The following is a 21317-nucleotide window of genomic DNA, read 5'->3' on the forward strand; positions in this document are numbered from 1 at the left end:
GGTCTTTGCGCCAATTCCATTCTGCACTCCATTATTCCTCACTGTTCTCATTTCACACAGCATTACTGAACGGAGCTGTTGGACATATTGTACTCACTGAGAAGGGAGTTCTTGCTGTAGAGAAGAACACATTACTGATGCCACCTCTCTGGAACAAAGCCTTCTCCTGGGGTTATGATGACTTCAGCTGCTCGCTGGGAAGCTACAGCACTGACAAGGTGTGTAAAATGCATAAACTGCTGATAGCCAACTTTGTTTCATCTTCTGCCTGGGTAGTCTACAACACAACAGCATGAGCGTTGAATTCTCCAATTTCAGGTAACCTCTTCCCCCTCTGTTCCTTTTTCCTTTCCTCTTGAACTACCTATCACCTGCCACCTCTTGCCTCAGCCCTCCCCTTCACCTCTTTATACTGGCTATCTCTGCTTTATCTTTCAGTCCAGATGAAGGATCTCGACACAAAACATCAACTGTCCGTTTCCCACCACAGATGCTGCCTGACCTGCTGAGTTCCTCCAGCAGTTTGATTTTTGCTTCATCTCTGTTTCAGCTGAGACATTAAATCAAGGCGCTGCCCATTCTTGCCGGTGGTTGGAAAAGATCCCATCCATTGAAGGAGGATCAGGAAAGTTGTCCCTGTGGCTCTTCCAATATTTATCTCTCAACCAGCATCGCAAAAACTGATAATGAAAATCAAAAAAAATTGCAGATGCTGGAAATCTGAAAAAGAAACAGAAAATTGAAACCTACTGGATAGAGCGGACATGGAGAGGGTGTTTCTATTAGTAGGACAGTCTAGGATCCGAGGGCACAGCCTCAGAATAAAGGGACGTCCCTTTAGATCTGCGATGAGGAATTTCTTCAGCCAGAGGGCGGTGAATCTGTGGAATTCGTTGCCACAGACGGCTGTGGAGGCCAAGTCATTGGGTGTAAATAAGGCAGAGATTGATGGGTTCTTGATTGGTAAGGGGGTTAAGGGTTATGGGGAGAAGGTAGGAGAATGGGGTTGGAAAAAAAAGTTATCCATGACTGAATGGTGGAGCAGACTCGATGGGCCAAATGCCTAATTCTACTCCTATATCTTATGGCCTAAAATGCTGGAAAAAAACCAGCAAGTCAGGCAGCATCTGTGTGAAGAGAAAGGGTTAATGTTTTGTTATAAAAACAGATAAATTAGTCATTGTCTCTTTTGTTTCTCGATGTTGCTGTGTTGACATTTGCTGACACCTCCCCTATGTTACAACATTGCCTGCAATTCATAAAACATTATAGAGAGTTTTGGAATAGCTGGAGGTTGTGAAAGGTGCCATATATATTCAGCAGACTAGTTCCTGAGATGGCAAGTTTGTCAGGTGAGGAGAGATTGAGTGGGTGAGGTCTCTGGTCTGCAGAGATAAGAAGAATGAGAATTGACCTCATTCTAGAGGTGTGACCGGAGAGATACTGGGAGGATGTTTCCCCTGGCTGAGGAGTCTGGAAACTGGGGGAACAGTCTCAAATAAGACTGGACTGTCTAGGAATGAAATGAGGAGCAGTTTCTTCACTCAGTGGCTGGTGAACCTTTGGAATTCTCTACTCTGGAAGGCTGTGTAGGCTCAATCACTGAGCTTATTCAAAACAGAAATTGATAGATTTCTGGATATTAGAGGAACTACAGGATAAGACCACAACATTGTAAGAAATAGGAACAGAAAACAGGATTGGGCCCCTTTGCCCCTCAGTCATGCTCCATCTTTGAATAGGATCATGACAATCCAACTTTTCTCAAGTCCACTTACCCATCCTTTCCCCATAAACCTTGAATCCTCTACCGATTAAAAATCTATCTCAGCTTTGAATATACTCATGGATACAACCTCCACAACTTTCTGAAACAAGGAATTCCAAAGACCCACAACCCTTGAGAGAAGAAATGGGGGCCCTTTTATTCTGAGACTATGCTCTCTGGTCCTAGACTTTCCCAAGTAGGGAAACGCAACGTCCCCAGTGTCTACCATCGAGCCCCCTATAAATGTGTTTCAATAAGATCACCTCTCCTTCTAAGTTTCAATGAGTACAGACCCAATCTGCTCAACTGTTCCTTGTAAATCAATCCTTCCAAATCTGGATTCTGTAGGATGACTATTCTACCTTTGATAGAGCTAATTTATTAACAGATGAAATGTTGTTCTTATTGGTGAAAGAAATGGGCAAGACAGACGGATAAAAGAGTCTCTGTGCTGTGGTGTGCCCAATCCCAGTTAGGTAGTCGGGTTGCTGTATAGACTCCCAGTGTGAAAGCCTGACTCTGAGTAAGAGGTGGTGGGGAGCGCATTTGGGAAACAGACACAAAGAAAGTTAGGATTCCCAGGTAGGAAACAGAGGTCACAGAACAGTCGACGGCAGCAGGGAGCAAAAGTGGCTGATTGAGTTGTGAAGCTGAGCAAGTAAGGTGGAGTCACAGAAGGAAATAACAAGTCTCTACCCCTCCCCTCCCCTCCCCCTCCCTCCCCACACCCCTCCTCCCCCCCTCCCCCTCCTCCCCTCCCCTCCCCACTCCCCCCTCCCCTCCCTCTCCCCTCCCCTCTCCCCTCTCTCTCCTCCCCTACCGCCCACCTCCCTCCTCCCCGTCCCCTCCTCCCCCTCCCCTCCTCACCCCCACCTCCCCCCTCCCTCGCTCCATCTGCCCATCATCCCCCCCATCACCTGTTTCACCTATCGCCTGCCAGCTCCTGCCTCACCCCTCCCCCTCTCCTCTTTATACTGGCTATCTCCCCTCCACTGAGTTCCTGCAGCAGTTTACTTTTACTGGATCTGCCTCAGGCATTCCTGAAGCACGGGTGGATTTGAGAGGTTCAACACGAATTGGAACCAGAACACACTTTTGAAAGTGCTCCTCTTTCTCACACAGAGCCTGACGGTTTTCGAATGCCTGTCAGACTGGGGACAGTGCCTGTGTGCTGCGTGTCCAACATCCACCATGGTTTTTACTGGCGGAACAAGCAGTGTAATCTGCGTATGGGAACTGTCGAGCAGCAAAGAAAAATTGAACAGCATGGTGTTGAAAGAGGTGAGTTGATGTTTCTTCTATTTGCCCATCTGCTTTATCCAGCTTTCCTGACAGCCTTCCATGTCCCAGTGTGTTCCCGCTAGTCCTCCTTTCTGGAAATTGTGGAGGTACTGCACAGCTTTTGTTGTAGGGAGGGTCAGATTGAGCATATAAGGCTGTCAGAAGTAGAACTAGGGGGAGACCTCTCATGTGTGCACCTTCATTCAATAAGATCATGGCTAAATATCTGCGTTGAACACCGTCAGTGACTGACCACAGATCTCTTGGGTAGAGAATTCCAAGGATTCACCAACCTCCTGAAGAAACTTCTCATCTCGGAACTGAATAGGCAACCACATACTCTGTGAATCTTCCAGATGCCCCGTCCAGGGAAAACATCAAATTTGCATCTATCCTGGCAAACCCCATAAGAATTTTGAATGTCTCTAGAAGATCACCTCTCATTCTTCTAAACTCAGGAGAGTGTAAGCCCAGTCTGGTCATAATGACAATCCCACCCTCCCAGGCATCAGTCTGGGGAAACTTTGCTGAAATCTCTCTATTACAAATACAGTATATCCTTCCTTAAGTAACATGACCAGATCTGTACAGAATATTCCAGATACAGTCTGACCAGGGTTCTATAGAATTGGAGCAATTGTACTCAAATCCTCTTACAATAAGGGCCAACATTTCCTTGACCTTTTTTAATTGCTGACTGTATCTGTCTATTAGTTTCCAGTGGTCCCTGTTCAAGGGCACCCATGTGTTCTGAAGACCAACACTTTTCAATTTCTTATCATTTAAAAAATATTCTGCTTTATTTTCTGCCAAGGCGGGTTGTCTCAAATGTCTTCATGTCATCTTTCATTTATTGCCCTCTCTGCATCCACCGCCTAGCCTACAACTGTGCATCATCGACAAACTTTATTATGCTTGATCCTGTCATCCAAATCATTGACAGATTGTGAACAATTAGGCACCAAAATATTCACAGACTTCCAATCTGAAAATGACCTGTTTACTCCTACCTTATCCATTAACCAATCAATTCACAATACCACGTGCTCCGATTTTGTTTAATAATGTCTCATGTGGTACCTTATCAAAGGCCTTCTGAAAATCCAAATACACCACGTCTACTGATTCCTCCTCAAAAATTCCAAAGATTTTGTCAAGCATGCTTTCTATTTCAGAAATTTACTTTGGCTTTGCCCAAACCTATTATTATTGTCTAAGTGCCTTGTTACCACTCTTATAATATTAAATTTAACATTTTCCCACTGCTGATGTAATGTTACTGGTCAATAATTTCCTGTTTTGTCTCTCCCTCCTTTCTTAAATAACATGGTTACGTTTGCTACCTTCCAATTAGTCTCAGCTGTTCTTGATTCTGTCTTCTGTGTGGACCCTAACCCTCAGCCTGTTTCCCATGCTCACCTCTCCTTAGGGTGTGACAATATGAGACACTCCAAGGACCACTCTGGCAAATGCAGAAGTCCAGAACTTCCACTGAGGCCAAGAAATCTCACCAGTGCCCCAACTTTCTCAGGAGGCTAAAGAAATTTGGCATGTCCCCTTTGGCCATCACCAATTTTTATCAATGCGCCATAGAAAGCATCCCATCCGGATGCCTCACGGCTTGGTACAGCAACTGCTCTGCCCGAAACCACAAGAAACTGCAGAGAGTCGTGGACACAGCTCAGCACATCACGGAAACCAGCCTCCCCTCCATGGTCTACATTTCTCATTGCCTTTGGTAAAGCAGCCAGCGTAATCAAAGACCCCACCCATCTTGGACATTCTTTCTTCTATCCCCTCCCATTGGGCAGAAAATACAAAAGCCTGAAAGCACGTACCACCAGGCTCAAGGATAGCTTTTACCCTGCTGTAATAAGACTATTGAACAGTCCCCTAGTACGATAAGATGGGCTCTTGACCTCACAATTTACCTTGTTATGGCCTTGCACCTTACTGTCTGCCTGCACTGCACTTTCTCTGCAGCTGTAACACTTTATATTCTGCACTCTGTACTACCTCGATGTACTGATGTGATGAAATGATCTGTATGGATGGCATGCAAAACAAAGTCTTTCACTGTACCTTGGTACATGTGACAATAATAAACCAATTACCAATTTACTAATTTAGATTTTACGTGAATTACAGTATATTATTTTGAGTTGATTAAACATATTTATATATCTTCACATGTATGTAATTGTCAAAGAGTTATAGAGTTGTACAGCACAGAAATGGGCCCTTCAGCCCATCATATCTATGCTGACCTTTTTGCCCATCTGCACTAAACTTGCATTAAGTTTGTATTCTTCCTTGTCTTGTCTAAATGCCTCATAAATATAGCGATTGTATCTCAATCCACCATCCCCTCTGGTGATGTGTTCCAGATAAAAAACTACTCCCCGCATAAAAAATTCTTACCCCACAAATCCCCTTTAAAGCTCCTTCCTCTCACTTTTAAGCTATGCCCTATTGTTTTTGATGCCCCTACCATGGGAAAAAGATACTGATTATCTCCCCTATCTGTGCCTCTCATAATTTTATAGACTATTTTATTTGTTGGTTTTACATGTTGTAATTGTTTCAAGTTTTGACATAATTTACTTATAATATCTTTTAATTGCTTTTTTTTTAATTGTACAGTAAAACTTTCATATTAACTAGCCCTGTATTGGAGTGAAGATTGTCCTGGTCCCTCCACCGTCCATCTTGGGACCCTCTCTCGATGCTGAAAGCACACTATGTATGCTATTATATAATTGTCCTCTGCAACTAAATTAGGCATAATAGATGGGATCATTATAATAGCAACACATCCCTTTCATGATGTGATGTATCATCATTGTGTGATAAGTTTTGAAAAATTTTCAATGTTTGTGCAGAGCAGAGGTGTCACAGATAATCATACGTTTTGACAATTTGGACAGCTGGTAAGTCTGGGGACGTGGCTGACCCAACTGTCATCTCTTTCGGTGTGGCTCGACCCATGTGACAGGGAAGTCCTGCCCTCTTCAAGATGCCTCTGGAAAGTGAACTCAAAGTGACAACAGGAAACCAGTTGCTGTATTTTTGTTTGTTTTGGAAGTAACATTTGCAGATCAGATTCCTGTTAGTGACTCTGATATGGCTGTCATGCCCAATAATTTGATGCTGATCAGAACAATTAATTGTACTAAACACAATCAAAATAAAGAGTTTGAAGATTAAGATATGTAGAATTCTAGTGGTACAGGGGAAAACACAGACTAGCACGAAGCTGAGATAATGAACTGGAGAAGATCAGTACCTCATGTGAAAGTGAACTTTAGAAAAATTGACTGTGCAGAATGAGCAATGACCATAGCCAATGTTGGATGTGGTAATGAAAAAGTTAGAAAATTTGCAAGTGTTAAGAGGTCAGGCCCGTTGGAACTTCCAGAATCTTCCAAAATATTCTTCAAAGTGTAATTGTCCACATTTCCAGTGGATGTCTCTGGTTCTCTGCTCCCACAACTGGGTCTCTGTTTCAAGACCAGCAAGAGGAGCTTTCTCTGCTTTCTAGAAAGTAATAATCAAAAACTGAAATTATTTAAAGGTCTGGTGTCATGAACTCACAGCTGTGATTTATTCTTTATCCTTAGGTTCTTCATGGACACACAGAAGCTGTCACTTGCCTGGCAGTGAGTTTATCTTATAACACGATTGTGAGTGGATCATGTGACAGGACGTGCATCATCTGGGACTTTAACACCCTAACATATGTCAGTCAACTCCAGCCACATGAGGCAGCAGTTTCCACAGTTTCCATCAACAACCTAACTGTAAGTCCCTTCCCACACGTCTTTGCTCAAAGGGTAATTGTACCTAAAAACCTATAAGAACAATCAGATGTTTTAACATTAACCAATTTAACCAACAAAATTCTTATAAAGCTTGATTGTCTAAGGTAAAAAGCTAAACATTTGGTCTGTGGTTAACTCTGCCTGTTCATGCTGGTACAGCTAGCAAAAGAGATTCGATCATCATGAGAGTGCTTTCTGAGTGCACATGCCTGTGATGTGTCTCACCATATGCAGAGGTCAGAGCTGAATGGTTGTCAATGAGGACTATTGCCGATGACGTTAGTGGGAGTCACACAGTACAGGCTATCCCAGTGTCACGAATGCCCGATAATGGACACACCTACATATGAATGAGCTCCAATAATATTATTAAATTCAAAAGTCCGATGTACGTACACACGCCCATTCCTACAAATGGCAGAATTAGTTTCCCCTCTCTCTCCACTTTTAGTTATTGATCTTCACTATCAGTTTTATGGTCTTTTAATGCCATCATTGCAATCCTGTGGAGGTATGGTACTGAGTGACTTTGTGTATTTTCCAACTTATGGACAAAATCGACCCATGGACGTCTGTAAAAACTGGACCCGTTCATTACCCGGGGACGGTCTGTTACCCTGAAGGGGACCTGGGAAGCAGGTGATGTGAGGAGGCCTGTGTTTCCATGATTATTTCACCACGTTGCGTTGTAAAGCCCCTGGAGTGGGCTCCTCAAAACCTCTGGACATCAAGTGTGTGACCAGGGTGCGCCTTCCTCCTGGTGCACCTGGAGTGTCTCACCTCCTCCATCACCACATCCTCTTCCTCCTGAAGAACTCGGGCAAGGACTCAGCTCCATCCATGACAAGCCTGTGGAACATGCAGCAGGCAATGGGGAGAGTGTTGAAGGGCACTCCTGAGAAGAACAGCTGCCGGAGTCTATGTACAATCCCCACGGCACTCTCCATGAGGCCTTACTGTTGCCAATAGCAACACTTAATCACTCTCAATGGTTATTGGTTGGGAATTAGAAACCAACGAAGGGGGAAAGCCTGTAGTCCAGCCCTTGGGACAGAACAACAGCTGAAATACAACTGGCAACTTCAACAGTCTAAGAGTGAATAATTCATGCAAACTGCCCATATGCAAGGCATTGTGTGTTCAGTGAGAGAACTTCTTGTAGAGCTCCATATTCTGAGCAACATGAATGCTGGCCTCAGTCCTAAGCTGAGGGTTATTGTATGTCATTTCATTATGTTTGTCCCAAGTTAGTAACTTCTGCAGTTAAATCCCTGACGGCTGACTGGTTGTTGCTGAAGCTCCCCACGTTTTGCGTAAGCAGGTAAACAAAGTACCCCATTTGTCACTGTGACATTGAATTTGAGGTCAGTTAATTTCAGCTGACTGGTCTAGAGGTGTCTGAGTGGATAAAGGAGGAGGTAGGGAAACCACAGTGCAGATCTTAGAGCGTGAGTGATGGGACTTCTGTGAGGAGGGTCTGAGATAGCTCCTCAACACTGGCCTGTGCCTGGGCAGTGTGATGTTGGTGCCATTTGTATTTTTTTGTCATTCAAATTCAGTGTGGGAACAGAGATTGTATTACATTTAAGGAGCCCTTTCTACAGGGGACATAATTTTAAGGTGATTGGAGGAAGTTATAAAGGAGATGTCAGGGGAAAGTTTTTTTTTTACAGACACTGGTGGGTGTGTGGAACGCACTGCCTGCAGAGGTTGTGGGGGCAGATACATTAGAGACATTTAAGAGACTCTTAGATAGACACATGAATGATAGAGAAATAGGGGGCTATGTGGGAGGGAAGGGTTAGATAGATCTTAGAGCAGGATAAAATGTCGGCACAACATTGTGGGCCGAAGGGCCTGTTCTGTGCTGTAGTGTTCCATGTACATTAAAAGCATGGCAAGAAGCTCAGTTCCATATGTTGGACAACTTGCAGTGTGTGTGAATTCCGAGGCACTCCTTGTGATGTAGAAGACCACGTCTGTGGGAGGTGCCTCCAGTTTGACCAGCTTCAGTGCTGGGTTTCAGAGCTTGAGCACCTACTGAAGGCACTATGAGAGCATAATTTTAGAGGTGATCTCCTCACAGTGTAAGGAAAGGCAATCAATCAGAGGAGGAATGGGTGACCACCAGGCAGAGGGAGGGATGCAGTCAGGGAAACCTCAGAGTGCATCTCCCTTCCTGACAGCATTGTGGGTATACACACACCTCAAGAACCACAATGATTCAAGAAGGCAGCTCAACACCACCTTCTCAAGGGCATTTATGGACGGGCAATTAAATGCTGGCTCAGCCTGCGATGCCCATATCCCTAGAATGAATAGAACAAAAATCAGTCTCTCCATAATGGAAAATGGAGGCAGTGAATGTATTCCTGAGGAGTCCACCCAGAGCCATGAATATGGCACTCTGGGTGACTCATCTGCACAAGGGAAGAGGAGCCAGACTCCGAGGGCCATAGTGGCAGGAGAGTTGAGAGTGCATTGGTAATTGGTTTATTATTTCCACACGTACTGAGAGACAGAGATAAACTTTTGTTTCTGTGCCATCCAGACAGATTATGCCATGCATAAGTACACTGAGGTAGTAAAAAGAAAAACAGAATGCAGAATATAGTGTTGCAGTTACAGAGAAAGTGCAGCGCAGGCAAACAATAAAGTGCAGGGGCCACAACAAGATGCATCGGGAGATCAGGAGTTCATCTTTTAGTGCATGAGACGTCCGTTCAAAAGTCTGATAACAGTGGGATAGAAGCTGTTTTTGAGTCTGGTGGTATGCGTTCTCAAGCTTTTATATCTTCTGCTTGACAGGAGAGGGGAGAAGAGAGAATGACTGGGGTAGGAGGGGTCCTTGATTATGCTGTCTGCTTTCCCGAGGCAGCGGGAAGTGTAGATGGAGTCAACGGAGGGGAGACTGGTTTGCGTGATGGACTGGGCTGTGTTCACAACTCACTGCAATTTCTTGCAGTCTTGGGCAGAGCAATTGCCATTCCAAGCTGTGATGCATCCAGATAAGATGCTTTCTATAGTGCATCTGTAAAAATTGGTAAGAATCATCAGAGACTGCCAAATTTCCTTAGCCTTCTCAGGAAGTGGGTGGTTTTGCAGCTGTAGACATGAATCCTAGATGTGTAACTTCCCTGGTGCCAGGATGGGGGATACCACTGAAGGATACCACTAGTTCCACTGAAGGGTTGCAGAGCATTCCAAAGAAGATGGTAAATAGTCAGAAATTATGGTCTGCATTGGTACCAATGACATAGGAAAATGAGAGGAATGAGGTCCTGCAACGTGAATTTAGTGAGTTAGGTGTCAGATTGAAAAGCAGGATTTGTAAGGTTGTAATCTCTGGATTACATTGGGTGCCACACAGGAATTGGAGGATACGTCAGATGAATATATGGCTGAAGTCATGGTGTAGGAGAGAGGGCTTTAGATTGCTGGAACATTGGGACCATTCCTGGGGAAGGCGGGACCTGTATAAACTGGACCTGTTGCACCTGAATTGGAATGGGTCCAATATCCTCACGGGGAGATTTGCTTGTGCTTTGGGGGAAGCTCTAAACAAATTTTGCAGAGGAATCGTGAGAGTTTCAGATGATGGTGGTGTGAAGGATTGTGCATGGGCAGTGTGAGAAGTGAACCCCTTGTGAGGGACAGTTTACTGAAGGAACAAATAGATTTCTTGAGTAGTGACATAGTGTGAACAGCATTGAGTGTAGGTAGAACACTGGGAGTTGATGTATGGATAATTCTAGGGAACCCTACAGGGTCTGTGATGAGGACTCCCATGGTAGGATGAGGCAAACTGGGAATGCGGTGTGAAGAATATTGAGGTTGCACTAATTGGAGACCAGAATTGTAGTGATGTCTGACAACACTCAAGGAGTTATGCAGATGGGAAAGGGCTCTGGTTCCTGGAATGATGTATGTTATTACACACCTTAATATTATTACAAATACATTTATGATAGCATTAAGCTGTTCATAGATGCTTTTCCCTCTTCTGCTGGGAGAGGTGAGCTGATGTCTTGTTCTTATGATGCTTTATTGCCACAGGAGCCATTTATAGCTGGGTAATATCCTCCAAATTATACTGCAATAAAAATTTATAATGGTGAAGAGAGTATAATCTTCTGCAATTTAAAAATATTTAGAGCTGGCTAAAATTTTATTATCTTTTTGTAGTGTCAGAGTTGGGGATGGTTTTGCTTTTCATGTTTCGCTAGGAATTGACAGGGTAATGATACCTTCACTGTATCTCATCAGCATTGGTGGGCTTTCATCAGTAAAGTGGCTCTTTAATTGGTTAATTCAAGTGTAAAAAGAAATCAGGTGATCTAAAGTCAAAAACTTAAAAAGTCAACCAATGCCTCAGACAGGGAAAAGGGAGGCATGTCACAACATAGATTGTTTATTAGGTCTTCCTTCACATCTTCTCCACAACATGCCCAAGGTGCAGGCTAATGGTGGCTGTGGGAGGAGGACATCGTACCTTAGCACTGGCAAAAACAACAGTCGAGTCCCTGCCCCTACCACCCACCACGCCACAGCCGACAAGTAGAATCAAGTTCTGGTGATGCCCCAAACCCTGTCTTCTCCGGAGCCGATTCCTGGCACTGTTAGGTAATTGGATCTGACAGTGAAGGGGACAGAGGACCGGTCAGAGCACCTGGCAGATACTGTGGCCTCACTTTGGCTGCATTTGATTCTGTCCCCCACTGAGATCAGTCTGAACTGGTCTTAGATTCAATCTGTGGACCGGCAGTGGGTCTGAATAGAAGACTCAATGTTGACTTGAGTGTCCCCCACTGCCTGGTACCGTACCCCTCCTTATCCCCCTGTCCTTCCTGGTGGATTTGGCAAAGGCTCAACACGACACATAAATGAGACAGGGGAGGAGACAACCTTTTCTAACTCCAGATTTGATCAAGACCTTTTGTGTTTCTCACCCATTAAGTTAGAATGCACTTCTGTCAATTTCACTGTGGAGTATCACAGTCTGTAGTGTATTGGTTTTTTGTATTCTTACTATGGACTGTTGTGGAGTCATAGAGCAGGAACATCAAGGAAACACAGTGATCTTCAGATGAACCTAAAGCATGACAAAAAGATGTTGCAGCAGTTAACCACAGCTTTCAGTTATAGTAACTCTGCCAACCTTAATATAACAGTTACACATAACATCATTAGTTGACAAAATGTCCAAGTTCATTATGAAGGATGTGATAATGAGACACTTAAAAATATCAACAGAATTAGACAAAATCACCATGGATTTATGAAATTGTGTTTGATAAATCTACTGGAGTATTTTGGAGGATATAAAGTGGATAAGGCTGAGACCATGGATGTGGTGCATTTGGATTTTTTGAAGGCTTTTGATATAGTCACACGTGTAAACTGAAGGGTAATCCACAGGCATGGATTGAATTTTGGTTGAGAGACCAGAAACGGAAAGTAGAAGTAAATGGCTCATTCCCAGGGTGACTCGTGAATCCTAAAGTCATGGAATGGTTACAGCACAGAAGTAGGCCATTTGGCCCATCATATTCATGCTGATTCTCTACTATCTAGCCATCCGGTCCCACTCCAACCCCCTACAGTAGTCTTCTAACTTTCCTTCACCATATGTTTGTCCAGTTCCTACAATAGAACCTCCACCACATCCGTGGTTGGTGTGTTCCAGATTCCAACCACAGGTTGCATAAAAAAGGATTTTCCTTCATCACTCCCAGTCCTCTTCACCTTTATTTTATACCTGTGTCAGAATCAGGTTTATTATCACTGACGTATGACCTGAAATTTGTTGTTTTGCGGCAGCAGCACAGTGACATAAAAATCTATAAACTGCAAAAATAAATAGTACGAAAAAAGAACAATGAGGTAGTGTTCATGGTGAAATCTGATGGCGGAGGGGAAGAAGCTGTTCCTGAATCGTTGAGTGTGGGTCTTCAGCTCCTGTACCTCCTCCCTGATGGCAGTAACAAGAAGAGGGCATGTCCCGGGTGGTGAGGGTCCTTGGTGATGGATGCTGCCTTCTTGAGGCACCGCCTCTTGAAGATGTCCTCGATGGTGGGGAGCGTTGTTGCCGTGATGGAGGCTGGATGAATCTACAACCCTCTGCAGCCCCTTGTGATCCTGTGCATTGGAGCCTCCATACCAGGGTGTGATGCAACCAGTTTGAATGCTCTCCACAGTTCATCTATAGAAATTTGTAAGTCTTTCGTGACATACCAGATGTCTTCAAACTCCTAATGCAGTAGAGCCACTGGTGTCCCTTCCTCATAATTGCATCAACCTCAACCTCTCCGCCCACGGGAACCACCTCCCACTACACACTGTATCCTGACCCCTCTTCACTTCCATCAAATCTCCCCTTGGCCTTCTTTTCTCCAAAGAACTCAATCCCAGCCTCTCTAATCTATCACAATGTAATATGAAATCAGAAAATGTGGAAACACTCAGCAGGTCAGGCATCATCTGTGGAGCGAGAAACAGAGTTAACATTTCAGTTTGAAGAATCATTCTCACAAATCTAACCCTCTAATCTTCTGACATCCTTCTTGTAATGAGGTGACCAGAATTGAATACAATACTCCAGCTGAGGCGGGACCAGTGTTTTATAAAGGTTCAGCGTTACTCTGTGCTTCATCTCAGTTCTGCATGTCTTACACATATCTTGAGACTGTTCCAGGTGCCTCAGTCAAGGGAAGCCTCCCTGTGTACTCCAACCCTATTTGCATTACCTCTGTGTACTCATCTCTAGCTATGTTATTTTTCACAATTATTCTACATTTTGGCAAGTTTCACAATCTACCTACCCTGAGATAAAGCAGTTTCCTTTGAATTCTTTGCTTTATCCAATATGGTACCTTGTACCCTCTCACTACTCAGTCCTTTATTGTTACAGGGGGACATTGCTACCTGTGCAGGGACACACCTATACCTGTGGACCCTCAATGGCCAGCCAATCGCAAGCATCAACACGTCCACGGAGCCGGTGAAGCAGATTTTGTGCTGTTGTTTCACGGAGGCGCATGAATGGGATCCTCACAATGTTGTTATAACGGGATGTTCTGATGGCACGGTGCGAGTAAGTGTTACCAGCGGCAGAGGGTAAAACTGCCAAAGGTCATGGTCTGATCCAAACATCACTTCTTCCTGCACTGTCTTGTTGAAAATAATACTGAACCCCTTCCCCCTCCCCCGTTCTAAAGGACTTGTCTCCCTCTTGCCTTGTGCTGAGAGGGCTCTGGCAGTTTGAGATTGTCAGCATCACAGCAAATCAAAGAGTCCTCCTGACTTCACATCAGGGAGTGAGGGCCTGGCTGATTACTCTTAGAGTCATAGAGTAACACAGCACAGAAACAGGCCCTTTGGCCCAACTCATCCATGCTGACCTAGGCGCCCAGCACTCTTGCCCTTCCCCAGTGCCCAACTTCCATCCGGGCTCATCCTGGTCCAAAATCTGACGCCTTCCTGAACAGAAAACTAAAAAAAACCCTACAGATGCTGGAAATGTAAACTAAAATCAGAAAATGCTGGAAATACTCAGCAGATTAGGCAGCATCTGTAGGAAGAGAAACAGAGCTAAGGTTTTGGTTGGGGACCCTTCGTTAGATATCAGCCTGAAATGTTTTGTTTCTCTTCCCACAGATGCAACCTAACCTCCTGAACAAAATAGATCTGTATTACATTAGCCTGACACTGCCCATTCTGTGACAGAGTCACACTGGGTCACCCTGGGGTGTGCACTTGCTGACTGATGCATCTGATTCCCATCCTGCAGGGTTTTCAACCTCCACTTATGGCCTCTTGTGAAAACTGTCATTTCTGTCGAATGCTGACCCAGTTATTGTGTAATTTGCTGTTCATTCCCACAAAAAAAATGAGCAGGTAATCTCCTTCAGTCATGTTGGGGAATGATAAACTTTGGCCAGAGCCCCAGGGAGATTGCTGCCTCCTTTCTTTCTTCTGCTAAGGAACTTTGCATCTACCCCATAGGGCAGATTAACATCTCAACCGAAGGATTGCACCTGAAGCAATGCACCAGTCCGCCAGTACTGCACTAGTGCATCAGCTTGCATGGCATGCCCCGCGCTGCCGAGTATGCTTGAACCAATAACCTTCTGACTTGATCCTACCAACTCAGGCACAGTTTAGATATAATTCCAACATAGGAAACAAATGAGTTAATCCCTTGAGTTAATTTGTGTGTTGTGAGAATCAATCCAGCAATTAGAGATGTTAATGAAGCAACATTTAACTGTTATACAGATCTATTTTCTCCAGCATTCTGGGAAGGCAGTGACCCCACTGAAATACACTGTTCAATCGCAGTAAAACAGTTGAACACTTAATGAGTACTAGTCCCACACCATCAGTTTATTATTTATGCTTGCTAATGTGTAAACCCTGTTTCAAAAACAGTTGCTTCAGCTCAGACAAGACCTTTGAGCAGCTTCAGACAAAATGCTGGGGGAACTCAACAGGTCAGGCAGCATCTGTGGAGGGAAATGGACAGTAGGTGTTCGGGCCAAGACCCTTCATCTGGCCCAGATTCCAGCATCATCAATCTCTAGTGTCTCCTTTGAGCAGCTTGTAGACTGCACCTAACCATTCAATGAGAATTTTTCACCTCCCTGGCAGCACGATTGCTGTGGAATCTGCTCACCCAGATCCTGTCTTCTCAGTCACAACATTTGTAAATTAGACATAATCTATTATATGTGAAGGACAACGATTGACTACAGTGGGGTGAGGGATGGGTGGTGGGAGGAGAGGGAGGGGTTAGTGGGAAGGGATGGGAAGAGTTGGGTAGAGTGGGGTACGTAGGGCTGGTGGGAGACATGGAGGTGTGGGTTATTATGGAGAAGTGGAGTAGGAGCAGGAGCATAAAATAGCCAGGATTCTCGGCCACGTCTGGCGTCTCCTGATCCAAAGCAAGAATGCATGGGCTTGGCTCTTGTCTTTCTCATGGCCACATTCCCTGTGGAGATGTGGCCGAGGAACCAGTGGTCCCTGGACCAAACCCAATGTGAATCAGTTGGGGAGGAAGGGAGGGCAAGGTCCTCTTTTTCAAGTAGACATCACAGATGAGGTATTTAGGCTTATCTTTGGCTTATTTGTCAAACTAACCACTGCACAATAAAGGCAGTGTCAACTGTTGGCACTTTCTTTGTAGGTTCTACATTCATTTGGACCTTAATCCCCTTTTCTAAAGCAGAACAATTCACATTGAATAGACACTGTGACCCATACACAGTCAACCGTGAGCTATCCCAAGTTATCACCCAATCAAAGTGAACCATCCACACTCTCATCTCTGCACAGCCCACCACACTGCATTTACCCTTCTTCTTTTCAAAATTTAGTAAGAATAATCCTTGTGTCATGTTTTTTTTCCCCTGGAGCCCTTGACGAATTGATAATGGGCTGTTTTTCTTACAATTCTTTAATCAACAATATTTGCAATAGTTTCAACTTATCCACAGAAGGCAGCACAACCTGGAGCGTAACATTTATTAGAGTTTCTTCCAATTGCTTTATCCCAATTTGTATAGCACTTTAAGTATTTCAACATGTCTATATAGGTAAACAGCCAACATGGACAGCTGGTGTGTCCTTGTGTTTAGGTCTCTTCCATCTGTGAACTTCCCCCCTGACCAACTCCACCTGGAATTTGCATCAACAGAGAGTCCCCATTGGCCAGACGTTTCAGTTGCCAGGGGAGATCCTTCAGCCCTGTGTTGAAGAAGTGAAATGATAGAGATCTCTCTCTTCTCTTCCGCTCATTGTTTTTATTGTCCTCAAACTCGAAAACCACGCAACTGGTTGTTTGCCTGAGCCTTTTACAAACTTATAAAAGCAAGAATAGGTCAGTCACTACCATATACTTCCAGTCATCGCTGTTCTTCAAACTTGTTTTGTTTGCGGAGCTCATTCCTTCAGCCAGCTTTCCTGGAACAGAATTTACAACACAGGAACAGACCATTCGGCCCAACTGTTTGTGTTGTTTTTTGTTCCTCATGAGCCTCCTGACCTTCACCGAGTCTAACGTCATCTCCTTCCGTTTCCTCACATGAGAATTACTGAAGGACAGAAGGAAGCCAAATTATCCCTTTCCCTCAAAGCATCCATGGTAGCAAGTACTACTATCTCACCTTCCTCAGGATGGAGAGGTTTCTTTTCATATTCCCTATTTCCTCAAACATAAAATGAGGCCATTTAGCCCTAGTGAGTCTATCCCTGCTCTCAGATCAATACCATTGATCCTCTTCCCCACCTTTGTCCCTGCAACTTATTCTCTACACATCCCCATCAACTCAGCTCCCAATCTTCTGCCACAAACCTACACACCAGGGGCATTTTCCAGCAGCCAATTGACCTACCAATCTGCATGTCTTTGGAATGTGGGAGGAAACTGAAGCACCCGGAGGAAACCCATGTGGTTACCTCACACAGACAGCATCGGAGGCCAGGATCAAACCTGGGCCATTGAAGCTGTGAGGCACTGCACTCATCTTCTGCAGCAGTGTGGCTGCTTGGAGGTGTTGGCCAGGCCAAGTAGTTTGTTTTTTTGTGTGGTTTTCTAATTATTCTTCTTGTGTTCATGCACCAAAGCCATGGCTCCTTCCATTGGTGGGCACTGGTGTTTATTTATGTGGGAATGATGGGAGGAAGGTTAGCCATGAGAAACTCCCAGGGCCACAATGTGTCTGGCCTCTACATGGTCCAGTGGTTATCTAATGCAGGGCATATTTTGTGTTGCTAATCTTAGAGGTTTATAAAATTCTGAATTCTGTTCTGAATACAGCTATGGAAGACAGAGTTTACAAGAGTACAAGTCTCCGGGAATGATAAAGAGCACACTGCATCTCAACACATAGTCCCAGATTCAGAAAAACACGGTAATGTTTCTATAGTTTGTATTTTAACAGGTTGACGGGAGTTCACAGTGCACAACTTCTCCCTCCCTGTCTGGCATATACCAGTCTGGACTGCTTGTGGACAACTCAGACAGTTTTTATCTTTTCATAATCTGAGTGTCCTTTGCAGCTGTATGAATAAAGCTGTTGAAAGCTGCCATTTCCAACACTTCAATGCTGAATCTCATGGAACTGAATAATCCTTTTGGATGTAGTAATTGAAGTATTGAGTTGACCCAGTGTTATCTAACAAAAATAGGGTCCATTCTTAGAGGTACACAATTGAACAACAATGAAACAGAAAGGAACTTAAATAATAATTTTGTTGCTAGCACCTAGTACACATGATCGTCCCACCATGGAAGGCTTTAAGCATACTGGGGTAAATATCTCCAGCTTTCCTTTGTAGAATTTCTTTTGTTGTATCATTTATATTCTCATGGGAGATTCTTGTCCTGATATTTGTCCTCCCACTTTGCCTGCTGTTTGTTTAAACTGGCACAGGGCCACGCAAGTCTAGACCTCATTGCAGACATGGTCTAAGCATGGACCAAAGAGCTGAATTCCACTGGTGAGGTGAGAGTGCCTGCCCTTGACATCAAGACAGAATTTCCCTGAGTGTGGCATTAAGGAGCCCTGGTGAAACGAGTCAATTAGCATCAAAGGGGAAAACCTTCCAGTGGTTGAAGTCATACTTTGTAGAAAGGAAGGTAATTGCCATTGTTAGAGATCAATCATCCCACTCCCAGAACACCACAGCAGGAGTTCCTCAGGGTAGTGTCCTAGACCCAGCCATCTTCATCAATGACGTCTTCCACCATGGGGTTAGGAGTGGAGAAGTTCACTGATGGTTGCATAATATTCAATTCCATTTAATCTCCTCAGCAAATATAGCAGCCCATGCCTGCATGCACCGAGACCTAAACAACATTATGCATGGGCTGCTAAATGGCAAATAACATTGTGTCAGTAAGAGAGAATCTAACCACCTGCCTTTGGCGTTCAGTGGCATTACCATCACTGAGTCCTTCATCAGAACCACCTTCTCAAGGATAATTGTGGACAGGCAGTAAAGGCTGGCCTTGCTGGTGATGCTGTAATCCTGAGTACTGAGTAAACCAACCTGCCACTATCTCCCACCCTGCACGGCCTGAAAGTTTGGGTTTAGCTTCAACCAGGAACTGCTGTCCCTCAGGTCCTCGCTGTTGTTGAGTGAAGATAACTGTACTTTGAGTTGTAACATGCTGCCTATCTGTTCCAATTTTTGTTGGCTGTATCTTCAGCTCTCTCCCAAAACCTTCATCTCTCTCCTTTAAAACCTGCCTCTTTGACCAGGTACTTGGTCATTCTGCCTTAGGCATGTTTTGTCTTTGGCTCCTGTAGCTCATTTTACGATGTTAAAGCCAGCGAATATTCACTATTGTTGTTTCTGTTAAACTCCCCCTTCAAGTTGGAATCCAAGGCCCAATATCACCTGCCTGGCTGACGTTGGAAGTGGGCATACATGGTTTAAAGTCAAAGAGAGATATGGCATGGACACAGGCCCTTTGGCCCAGCAGGTCTGGGTCGACCATCAACCGCTAATCCTACACTGATCCTTCCTTGTATTCTCCCCACATTCCCATCAACTTCCCCCCAGATTCTCCCATTCACTAACACATTAGGGACAATTTGCAGCTGCCAATTAACCTGCTGACACACACACCTATTGGTGGGGGGAGAAAACCTACAGAGTCACAGGCAAATTCCACACAGACAGCACCCGAAGTCAGGATTGAACCCTGGTCTCTAGTGGTGAGGTGGTGACTCTACTAGCTGCACTAACACCTGAATCCAGTGCTCCCCCTCCTCCCAGCATCAGTTCTCCTCTCCCCACTCACAGGTAAGGACATCATTCCATGTGATGTTGACAGAGGAATCTTGTTGGGGTCACGGGGACGCCTCACAGTGCGAAGACCCTGGTTGAATGGACCAAAACAACATGGAGATCGTGTTTCACTCTGGGGGGAAGGTTGGGGGGAGGTGCAATAGATTCTTGATTTCATAACCCTGGAAAAAAGCCTTCATGCAATTGAACTTCCAGCCATGATTTCCCTGTTGTGTGGCTCATTATGACTTTAATTTCCATTTCAATCCTTCCAGCAGTTAAAACTGGGAATAGGAACTTGGCTCCTCTGTTGTTAACTGAAGCCTTGTGTTTATTTTTCTGTGGCAATCAATAGATCAGAGATTCAACCACAGATGAGTCACTTCACCGTTGATCAGGACTTGCAATTTAGAAGCCGTTAGATAGTGCACAAACTGAATTAGAGTTCAAATTAAAATTTAATGAAGTTGGGAATGTCCCCCTCCCATTACCAGGCAGGCTGTCATTAAACCTGGTTTACTGCCAGCATTACCTGGTAATTGTAATTGGTTTATTATTGTCACATGTACCAAGATATTGTGAAAAACTGTTTTGCATGCCATCCATACAGATCATTCCAAGACATCAGTGCATTGAGGTGGTACAAAGGGAAAACAATAACAGAATGCAGAATACAGTGTTACAGAGAAAGTGCAGTGCAGGCAGACAATAAGGTGCAAGGGCCACAACGAGGTAGACTGAGAGATCAAGAGTTCATCTTTATCGTACAAAAGGTCCATTCATAACTCATTTTCCATCAAAGGGGGTGTCTGCTTTATTGACTTGTTTCCCTAAAGTACTGACCGTGGCTTTTAACATTCCACCGCAGCTGATCACCGATGGCAACGGCGCCTTGTGCTTTGTCAGGAACTGAGCAGAACCAGCGGGCTGGCGGGGAAGCAGAACAAGAGAAGCCCTGCAGTGACAGCTTTGGCCATCTCCAGGTAACACAACATAGAACATAGAACAGTACAGCACAGGAACAGGCCCTTCGGCCCATGATGTTGTGCTGAACTAATTAAACTAATCCCTTCTGCCTACACAAGGTCCATATCCCTCTATTCTCTGCATATTCGTGTGCCTAAGATCCTCTTAAGCACCTCGTTCGTACCTGCCTCCACCACCACCCCGACAGCATATTCCAGGTACCCACTGTGCTCTGTGTAAAAAAAAAAATAATTTCCTGCACATCTCCTTTGAACTTGCTCCCTCTCACCTTAAATGTATGTCCTCTAGTAATAGACATTTTGACCCTGGGAAAAAGATACTGGCTGTCTACTCTATATACGCCTCTCATAATTTTATAAACTTCTATCAGGTCTCCTCTCAGCCTCCGATGCTCCAGAGAAAACAAACCTAGTTTGTCCCAGCTCTCCTTATAGCACATGGTCTCCCATCTAGGCAGCATCCTGGTGAACCTCTCCTGTACCCTCTCCGTGCCTCTCTGTTCATGCTCAGAACGAGCTCACACACAGAAGCTCAGGACCTTGAGTGCTCAGTGCTCCACCCCTTGTCCTGTTTACATTTACAGTACACAAGCTGCATCACTGTTCAGAAACCTATAGAGAAGGAGGATTGAGTCCAATTTTATTTTGATTAGCTTTGATTATTCC

At 44.5% G+C, this 21317-nt stretch overlaps 1 protein-coding gene across 1 annotated transcript in view; it reads left to right on the plus strand.

The window, feature by feature from the left end:
- Positions 1-21317, plus strand: part of wdfy4 (WDFY family member 4) — a 238659-nt gene that overhangs the window by 214426 nt on the left and 2916 nt on the right. The window contains 6 exon segments of the mRNA XM_052041363.1: positions 61-218; positions 2891-3049; positions 6670-6849; positions 13781-13963; positions 17687-17780; positions 20534-20648. Coding sequence (XP_051897323.1) covers positions 61-218; positions 2891-3049; positions 6670-6849; positions 13781-13963; positions 17687-17780; positions 20534-20648 — 889 coding nt within the window.

The sequence above is a fragment of the Pristis pectinata genome, chromosome 30, assembly GCF_009764475.1.
Source record: "Pristis pectinata isolate sPriPec2 chromosome 30, sPriPec2.1.pri, whole genome shotgun sequence".
In the NCBI taxonomy this organism is placed as follows: Eukaryota; Metazoa; Chordata; class Chondrichthyes; order Rhinopristiformes; family Pristidae; genus Pristis; species Pristis pectinata.